This window comes from Syngnathus typhle, linkage group LG14 (assembly GCF_033458585.1).
Source record: "Syngnathus typhle isolate RoL2023-S1 ecotype Sweden linkage group LG14, RoL_Styp_1.0, whole genome shotgun sequence".
Classification (NCBI taxonomy): domain Eukaryota; kingdom Metazoa; phylum Chordata; class Actinopteri; order Syngnathiformes; family Syngnathidae; genus Syngnathus; species Syngnathus typhle.
Genome location: NC_083751.1, coordinates 8,622,658 through 8,632,970, shown reverse-complemented (window position 1 = coordinate 8,632,970; position 10,313 = coordinate 8,622,658). Strand labels below are relative to the sequence as shown.

General features: G+C 41.4%; 1 protein-coding gene across 1 annotated transcript; it reads right to left on the bottom strand.

Annotated features, from left to right (window-relative positions):
- Positions 1-283: 283 nt before the first annotated feature.
- LOC133167110 (WD repeat-containing protein 47-like) lies at positions 284-9,547 on the bottom strand. The gene is made up of 16 exons (XM_061297663.1): positions 9,408-9,547; positions 7,698-7,888; positions 7,542-7,625; positions 7,268-7,352; positions 6,795-7,103; positions 6,077-6,516; positions 5,876-5,969; positions 4,361-4,533; positions 3,664-3,891; positions 3,410-3,482; positions 3,181-3,338; positions 2,895-3,064; positions 2,629-2,799; positions 2,219-2,350; positions 1,687-1,905; positions 284-1,616 (listed from the first exon to the last, which is right to left on the bottom strand). Exons 2-16 carry the CDS (start codon positions 7,853-7,855, stop codon positions 1,474-1,476), a joined length of 2,637 nt encoding a protein of 878 aa, XP_061153647.1. The 5' UTR covers positions 7,856-7,888; positions 9,408-9,547; the 3' UTR covers positions 284-1,473.
- Positions 9,548-10,313: the final 766 nt, after the last annotated feature.

Sequence of the window (10,313 nt, the reverse complement as noted above, 5' to 3'; positions counted from 1 at the left end):
ATAAGTAAATAAATAAGTAAATAAATAAGTAAATAAATAAGTAAATAATTAGTTGAATAAATAAGTAAATAAATAAGTAAATACATACATACATACACACACAAATACACGCACACACACATTGATACACACATACATACACACATACATACACACATACACGCACACACGCATACATACATACACACACACACACACACACACACACGCACATACACACATACACACATACATACATACATACATACATACATACATACATACATACATACATACATACATACATACATAGTACATACATAAATGTCAGCCATTACTAGGAACAGGCCCCAGTAAGAACATAAAAAGAGATAAATGGTGGTAAATTGATTAACTGAGTTGTCACAGAATATGTGGCTACCATTCTTTTTAAAAAAATATTTGAGGAAGAATTTGCTTCATAAACCAGTTGTTGACCATCTAGAGGAGTGAAAAAAAATACACCTGGTTCCCAAAGCAAATTTGAAGCTTCATTGTTCATTTTCATCCATCACTATTATTCAGCATCACACTTTACATCTTTGCTTCAAAAGAACACAGCTTCTGATGAGGGATTAAACTCATCCAAATAGTTCTTAATTCAACATCACCTCATTTTACGAGAAAGATGAATTGTGCTATTCTTCAGGTCATTGTCAAACACACCAGTACACGTCCATCAACAGTCGTAATGGTGTAATTCATGAATTTGATTTGCATGCAACCAAATGCATGTGACACATCGACAAATTAATGTGTTCAGCAAGTCAATTGCTAGCTTCTATTCATGTTGTGCAATGTGATCATTGTGTTACCTACTATTCAGTCAGTTCATACTTCCAACACTAAGACAGACATAAAATGTGCACAGTAAGGAATACTACAAAAATATACGTGTCAAGGTGCATACAGCACATGGTAAAAGTGTTTAAAAAGGCACACTATGTAATAAATTCCTCACTATAGCTTTTAAGTGCATTAGTAGCAATCCATTGTATTTCATTAATAAAGTTTAGTAAGCCAACAGGGAAAATAAAATATTTTGCACTAATTGTTTCTCTTTTTTTCTTATAGGCTTTCTATTGGAGGTCTTCTAGCAAAACTCAATTCAAATACAATCTCCAGATTTAAAGCACGAGTTAAAATCCAAATGCCTGATTAGTTCTGTGTGTACAAGCACAGCGCATGACTAAACCATTTCAAGTCACCGTACTCAACAACATAATATACAACTCCATTTGCTGCCGTCTCCTTTCTTCTGCACCAAAAAACAAAGTTTGACGATAGCGTGATGTGACAAGCATAAAATAAATATGAGTTAGGCTTTCTACATCTTCATATGGCCATTGCCTGCACTGACATTTTAGTGCATTGACACAAAAATACCAACATATGCAATGGTTAATGTCCGACTGCGTGCTCGCTGCTGATTTTGCTGAGGATATACCGACATTCTCAGGGATTGGGAGCCCAGAGTACAACGGTCCGATCAGCAGAGGAAGAGAGGAAGGTTCGGTCTTTGGGATGCCAACGACACTGGATCACCTTGTCCCAGTGTTCTCCTGCCAGTGTCTGAGGGAGTTCTTTAGTTAGGTCACCTACGGTCAAGGAAAAAGATTGAAGTTAGCATAACAATGCCGATGCAGCATCATAATCGTCTGCTGCTACCTTGCAGGTCACTGATGATGATTTTGTTGTCATAGGAACCAGTGAGAAGATGATGGGCTCCGGGTGAGAAGCGTACTGAACGAATATCACTGCTGTGGGGCCGGTAGGTCTGGACTATGCGGCCTCCTCTGATGTCATAGAGCATGCAGGTGCTGTCCTCCTGGCCAGTGGCGAGCAGGCGGCCGCTCGGATCCACTGCCACCGAAACTACCGCACTCCCTATGTGAAATTTTAAAATCAGAGATGAGTTAAAAACTTCAAATATTTTTAAAAAGATGAATGGTAATAATAATTGCTAGCAATATATATATTTTTAAAGTTTAGGCAATTTGTAATTTTAGTATTGACACACGGACTCGATGCATAATTTGTCTTGACGGGCCACATAATATGTGGCGGGTCATATCTGGCCCCCGGGCCAATTTGACATCCATGTAATAAAGCCATCAGAAAATATTGGAATGTACACCACACAGTCAGATGCACGGTGGCCATAGTTTCATATTTCCTTGAATGAATGCAGTCGACTTACCTGAGCCATGCAGGGTGGTACCCACAACACGCACACAACTTGGAACCCGCAGGTCCCAGAACCGGACTGTCTTGTCCTGGGATCCAGAAGTGATCATCCATCCTCCCCATGTGAATAGAGTCAAAATGTGGCCTGTTCAAAAGCACAGGTGACACCATAAATACATTACCGTATTGGCCCGAATACAAGACGAACCCAATTATAAGACGACCCCCTCTTTTTCAAGACTCAAGTTTGAAAAAAGCCTTTGTCTAGACCCCGAATGTAAGACGACCCCCCTTTTTAAGTTTTATTTCAATGAAAAAAAACGTGTCTTATATTCGGGCCAATACGGTATGTACTGGTGAAAATGTTGCCTATTGAAATGTACTTAACTAAGAGCCCGAGCAAAATGTTTCAAGGTCAGATACCAGTGTGTCCACTCAAAGCGTGAAGGCCTTGTCCTCTCTGGCAGTCAGTGGTGTAGATGTTGCAGTCTCCGGCTCCAGCACTAATCAAGATGGACCCTCCACTCTCAGGACCCTCCATGAAGGCCAAGTCCCTGATGGTTCCGTCATGCATGCTGAATTCCAGATCAGGACCTGAATGTTGTCATAAAACCACCTCAGTAAAGTCTTCATCTTGCTTGAATGTTTATCGACTAGTTTATGGTTCCTGTAAACTCATATTTATGGACCTGTCGCATTGCAGCTGTCAGCATTGAAAGGCAGAACTTTGACATATTTGTCATTGGAGCCGGTGGCCAACAGCTGTCCACAGCAGCTCCATGCGACACAGTAGATGGAACCTTTGTGGTGTTTATTCCTTCTGAAGCGCACCACCGGCTGCTCGATGACATCCGGAGTGCTGAACATGCAGAGAAGAAAACAGCATAGGAAGAAGTTATTAATTGATATATGTACCCATTCTTTCAGTAATAACAACAAGTATAACAATATATGTTGCTTTATTACAATCCAGACCTGGTTGTTAGGGTTCCAGGGTAGGCGCAAACTCGGAGAGTTTTCGAGTTGGAACCAACAGCATAAAACAATCCAGAAGGATGGAAGGCCACAGATCGTACCGCCTGCGTGTCTTCAAGCTGGCTCACTTTGAAAAATTGGGTTTTGGCCTTTCCTGGCTATAAAGAGAGTCCAGAAAAAAATCATTTATTTTTCCGGAACAATTTTTAATTGTTGGTGGTGGTGGTACCTGCTGGGTTGTGCAACGTGTCACATGGCTGCTGGAATCATCTTGCAATGGGGCTCTAATGCTTTCAGCTGCACTGCAGTCACAATGCACAAATACAATTACACAAAAATGCCTGTTATTAAATTTGCAGACTAATTTTCTCTTAGTGCTCAGAAGGAATGAATGAATAATGAATACAGTCCTACACACACATCGCCCCATATTAGAACTAAAATCACATGAATTTATCCTGGAACAAAACCACCATTTATTACCTTGCAGGAAGTGGGGGCTCACTGGCGTGTTGCAGCCATTGGCTCAAAGGCCCTTGTGAGGGGGTGTTGCATACACTACCAGGCTTTGCCTTTTGTACCACCCCCGGGTCTTGGATTTTGGATGTGCTGCCCTCATGTACCACGCCATTACACTGCTGGCCAAGAGGGGTCGCCTCAGCTCCATGGTGGTCAATGCCAACATTCATCTCCTCCAGTTTCTGAATTGATCTGAACAGAAAACACTGTAAGACCTTCCAACCATGTAACACATGCTTCAAAATAATCCAACATTATTGATAGAAAGAAACAGTTGTCTCAAAAATTAATTAACAATATACACCAAAAAGTTGTTGCTTGGATAGCGTTTGTGAGTCATTCTTATGATCAACAGCATCACGTTGAATATAATCAATTAATTCACTTGTATGGTTGACAAATAATTAATAATAATAAATAAAATAATAATAAAAAGTTATTATATTTTACAAGTAATGGTGACTCTAAAATTGCTCAAAATAGTTCATAAAATTTGTGTAGTGCTAAATGAATACCATTCCAAGCAGCAAAGTATTGCCACTAGAGGGCAGCATAAACACATTTTTGGCAACGCTCACTGGTTGTTTATTTTTGAGTATTTTTTTTTAATTTTCTGCTTTCTATTCATGATTGCACTTTGCAAAAATATATTATCTCTTACCGCGTGAGGAAGGTCTCAGTGAGGTTGTTTTGGGCTCCGTCGAATGGTTTTACACCCCCCTCAAGCAGCATCTGCTGGTAAAGCTGTCTTTGCTGTTGCTTCTGTTCCAGATGTTGCTGCACACGCAGACGCTGCCTGTAGTACTCCTGCATGTGCTCTGTGGAGTCAGGTTGCTGACAAACAAACCAAGGCATGGTGAGAAATAATTTGTCTGTAAATGACCTTTTAAAGCGGTGTTGCTGTTTGATTGCCATTTTGAAATTTCCGCTCGCTTGGTTTTTCTGGATAACTTTGGATGGATGCAAATGTGCCAATCTATAATAGACACAAACACATACGGAAGATCATCAATTTACTCTGTAATAGACCAACTCTCCTAAGAGCTCTACTGCCAAGTCTTCCTCTCAAGGCTTTCTACCACATCATCCATTCCATAAAAAAAGTTTTCAGGGCCCTCATCATATTGAGTCTACACTATTGTCCCTTCAACAACTTTTCACGCACACACACGCACCACATCCAATATGAACACGTTACTCTATTAGCTGAAACCTAGGATGCATAAAGATGAGTGATGATGGAGTCACTGGGCCATCTCGGGTACGACAGCAAATCAAACCAGATTATCTGACGCCTTTTCCCATGACCTCCACCACTTTCATGCGGCAGTGGCACCGGGTCACAAGTGTCTTTGGACAGTTGAGGCAGGGCAGTTAGGAGGGATTTATGAGCAGCGGCATTATGGAGATGAGGTGGTTCACGGGTTCAGGGGGAATCTATTCTAAATCTCTTTTTCGCTTGTTACTCTTTGCAATAATTCCCATGACAAGACATTGCCTCAGACAACCTTTATTTGCTTTTTCAGTCTTGATTCATTGAAGCAATCCAGCCTGAGCAACCAAAAGGTGAGCGCTTAAACTATTTACTATACCTACGATACTTCCTTTATAACACATACACACCACCAAACTAGAAGGCAATTGTGTAGAGTTATCACCAACAACATTTGCTAAATCCTTCCTAAAATAATTAATAAAAATGCCAAAATTTACCCCATTTTTTTGTGGTTTTCCTTGATCTGATCTGCGAGTTTTGTGAGTATTAACAAGGCAAAAAATATCCATGACATGTTGTTATAGTGAAGTAGCTACAAGTTGCACTGCCACAATTGTTGTCACGGTAGTGATTGGAAAATGAAGCTTCATGAACCATTTGTTCCATTTTTTGACTCCCCTAGATGACTCTCAGTTCACTAATGGCCAACAGTGTCATCCAGGAGTCATAAAATACAACAACTGGTTCATGAAGCAATTTTGAAGCTTCATTTTTCCATTACTAGGCTACGACATAGCCTTTGTGACACCATTGCTGCAACCTTTCTGACTCTTTGTTCACTAGCACTTGACCAGCTTTATATTGTCAAGGGACGAGATTATATAGAGATTCAAATTCATTGTCCAGAACGTTGCATCGTTTTAGAGCTCATTGCTTGTTATCATTTGCTCTTGTTGTTACCTCAACTGTTTCCGTGCATGCTGTTCCACCATCTCTACCAGGAGTCAGAGGAGTGCGAGTTGTCTTAGGACCTTCCAAACCTTGTGGATACCTTCTACAGTCAAGAAACAAAAAAACAAAAAAGCCACGGACCAGTTAATGTCAGTTTAGGTTCAATATTGATGTGTTTTTTGTATTTCAAGTCAAGAAGCAGATTTTTACTTCTCAGGGGAATGATCCAGTTGATGAACATTACTCTCCACCAGGCTTCGACTGAGAGCTGATTTCATGTTACCCTCCATTCCTCTCTTGCCCTGGGCAGCCAAGCCGTGGGACAGTCCGTCCAGAGCCGGGTTCAGGGACCTGGACATGTACGTGTCGGCTGAGTGCGGCCTTTGGCGGAAAGGTGAGGCCGGGCAGGGGGACAGGCGGTTGATCAGAGGGGTGAGGAGGTCGGCATGACCGGCCTTGCTGGGCTTGACCAGGCGGTCGACATGGATGCTGAGTGTCTTCTGTTGGAAGGCGCATGAAAACGCTCCAGGAGAAAGGTTCTGAAGCCAGGACAGCAGCGATAGATCCACTTCGTCACAACCATTTCCGCACAGCAAGTCTACACCGAGTAATACCTCGCCCTCAGTTATTGCCTCTCCAGTGGCTTTGCTCTGCAAGTTAAAAGTGTCGTTAAATTGGATTAGGTCATACAAATGAGAGAAAATTATTAAGGCGTTGAGACATTTGAGTTAATTTATTCATTACAAACAATGCACATTTTAGTTCATATATCAATGCAGAAAAATTAACTGCTCTTCCATTCGACTGAAAAAGCTATTGCTATTCATACAACAGAATAAGTCATGGTTTCAAGACGGTATTGAAAATAAAATAAGCAACAGACACTCAGCCACTAAAAGATGTCACAGCTGCAAAAGCGTCACCTCACCTGGCAGAATTCAACGCAGCACTCATAAAGGATTCCTTTGATGAGCAGATGGAAGAGACGGTTCCCACTCGCTCGGAAGCCCGCCTCGCTCAATTTCCTGTCAGCTGGAATAAACTCAGCGACCATCACGCAGGCTTCCTCGAAGCAGTGGACGCGTGCTGTACTCGGGTTCCAGTCCCTGAACTCAGCATGGTGGGTGAGTCGAGGCAGCGTGAGGAGGAGGCAGAGTTTGCCGTAGTCGTCCTTCGATGGGCAGAACTCCTCGAGGTTGTGCAGGCACCTGACAGCATCCTGCATGGTAAGCTCCAGCTGCATGTGACAGAAGATTCATAACATTGGACATGTGACTGTCAACATAATAATTTGAACACATTTGAACTAGTGGAGCACAATGCTGTTGAGTTGGACAATTTTTTTTTTCTTAGCAATGGTGAGAATGTTAAAGAACCTTTGTTATGTGAAGTACTACGTACATTTTGAGGATCTTCAATGGCAGACATGGCATTATTCACACACAAAGCCTCAAGAAACTTCTGCTTCAGAATGATATAGCGGAACCTGAAAAATAAATACACATTTCAACACTGAAGTAAATCACGGAAAGGTGGTTATAATTTTATTTCTGTTTGTATAGAACCACATATTTTCTTTTGCTTTGAACATAGCGTATATTGTTTGCCTTCATATTATCCTGTGACAAAAACATTTTATATTATTAATTTTAATTAATTAGAGAATTTATTTCACCTTTTCTTGTCAAATTTGTCCAACCCTTCTAAAGGCTGAATAAATTGCATCACCTCCTCCCATTGACCATCCAGAATGAGTTGCCTATCAACGAAGAGCAAATGCATTATTTTTCTTGAAAGTTATAATGTGGTCTGTGATGCTGTCATAGCCTACCTGAGGAAGAGCATATCATCGGAGTAGAGACCGTTGATGACGCTGCTCTCCTTCTCCAACGCCAACATGCTGATGTGAAGCTTCCTAGAGCTGAGGAAGTCGAGGACGAGCTTCACCACTTCTGCTTCCTTGATGTTGATTTTCTCCTCTGCTGTCATGGTGACCCACTTCAGGTGGCAGCTTATAGGCCACTTCAATACAGATGCATTTGGAGATAGATTGATTTGCAATGAGAAGTTGTCAAATAACAAGAAGAAGAATTTGGAGCGACATTTTCAGCGAAAGCATGCTAAATTTGCTGCCGATCACCCAGTTGCAACTGAGAGGAAACGTGCAATTGCAGTGCTGGTGGAGAAATTTGAGGATCGAAAAAACTGTTTCAAACTCTACTGATGCAAGTTTTGTTGCAGCCCGGTGCGTATTTTGGGACTTAAAAAACAAAACCGAGATCATTCAGAAAATTAAAGACGTGCCTCTCCTCACAAACAATATCACCGATCAGCAAATCAAGGACATCAATTCAGCTCTAGCTTTTTCTCAATTGCCTGTGATGGATGAGTCGTGTGACGTGAGCGATATCGGACAGCTCTGCTATGCAGGTACGTGAACTCTAATGGTCCGCAAGAAGAAAGGATCAAATTGATACCATTATTATTTTTATTATTATTTTAATAGTAGGCATACAACTTATGTATTGACAGTCTATGTTGCATTATAAAAGGCTTTTAGATTTTTGCAGCTCCAGACAGGTATGTTTATTTTATATTTTTTGGGCCAATGTGGCTCTTTGAACATTTTGGCTTGCCGAACCCTGCCCTGACCATTACTATCTTTATTATAGTAATAATTTATTTATTATAGTTATTATCTTTATAAAACAGGGGTGTCAACCTCATTGTTTTTGCGGGCCGTATTGTAGTCAGTTTCTTTCGGAGGGCCATTATGACTGTCAACCCAAATAAATGTATGAGCACCTCATATTATATACAGTATAAGCTACAAAACAGACTGGCAACTCGTTTTCAAATCAGACGAGTAAAAACTGGTCAAATGTTAAAAAAATTTTTTTTTTTTCTTTTTTTTTTGAAAGTGAAGACAATTTGCAATTGTAGTAATGACACACGGATTTGATGCACAATTTGTCTTCGCGGGCCACATAAATTGATGTGGCGGGCCGTATCTGGCCCCCAGGCCTTGTGTTTGACACCTGTGGTATAAAACATTACATAGAAGCAATGAGTTTTGCAGCAACAGTTGTGACGATAAGTAATCGATCCATCCATCCATCCATTATTTCATTATTTACAATTAATGACCCTTTGAATTACCGGTAACTCCCAAACACAGGTAACATCGTTTTTTCACTTGAGCGACCACAGCAAGTTCCGTTTGCTGCAACACCAGGATGGTTATTATCTAAGACGCAATAATTGCAATTCACTGCTTCATCAAGTTCATCATAAGCATCTTTGGTGATATGTAAGCGGTTACTCATTCCGACATTATACGCGATTTTATGGTGCTCAAGGGTCTTTCTTTAGCCTGCATGCATAGTGTGCACAATATGTTGATACTTGTACTGTATGGTGTGTAACGGGCAGGCACCGCCCATGCAGTCTCCCCACAGACACATACGCAGCGGACACACTCATGCCGTTCATTTCTATGCTGCACGCTTAATATCTTGTCGAATTGTTACCGAGTCCTGACCTGGCAGAGTGCATCAATCCACCGTCGTAAAGCAAGGTGTCTGGAATAAATCCCGTCTTGCTAGCAAAGCTCTCGTCTTGTTTTATTTGTGGAGCGCTGGTCGCGTTTCCATGCGGACGCACGCAGCCAAAAACGTCCAATCCGGAGCGCCATTGTCGAATAGTCACACCTATATTCTTTGTGCAAGCACAAGTAAAAGCTACAACTTCTTGGCAGGATGAGACACAGCATTTGTCTGTCCGTCCATCTGTCTGTCTATTGATTGCTCTAATGAGCTTTTGTTTCAATTAATTAGGGTATTTGGAAAAAATATGCATTTATTCCCATTTGGCCATTTATTAAATCCTGCTGGGATGTCTTTTCTCATTAGGTTAATTCCTGGAACAGCAAAAACAATGATGCATTTGGTTGAGGTTACGGGGAGAACTAAAGATTTTTTTAAAATCATGATTTTTAAAAATCACTGCAGTGTCTCTGTGTAGATTAAATCATTCAGGTCATGGTAACCCACAATCGTGACCAACTGGCCTTTCACCTGTCTGATTTGAAACCATCTAAAAAAACAGTAGCTATATTCCTGTGGAATGAGGCAATCCATCCATCCATCCATCCATCCATCCATCCATCCATCCATCCATCCATCCATCCATCCATCCATCCATCCATCCATCCATCCATCCATCCATCCATCCATCCATCCATTTTCTGAACCGCTTAGTCCCCACAGGGTTCGCGGGCGTGCTGGAGCCTATCCCAGCCGTCATCGGGCAGTAGGCGGGGAACACCCTGAACCGGTTGCCAGCCAATCGCAGGGCACACAGAGACAAACAACCATTTGCACTCGCACTATAGGGACAATTTGGAGTCTTCAATCGACCTACCAAGCATGTTTTGGGGATGTGGGAG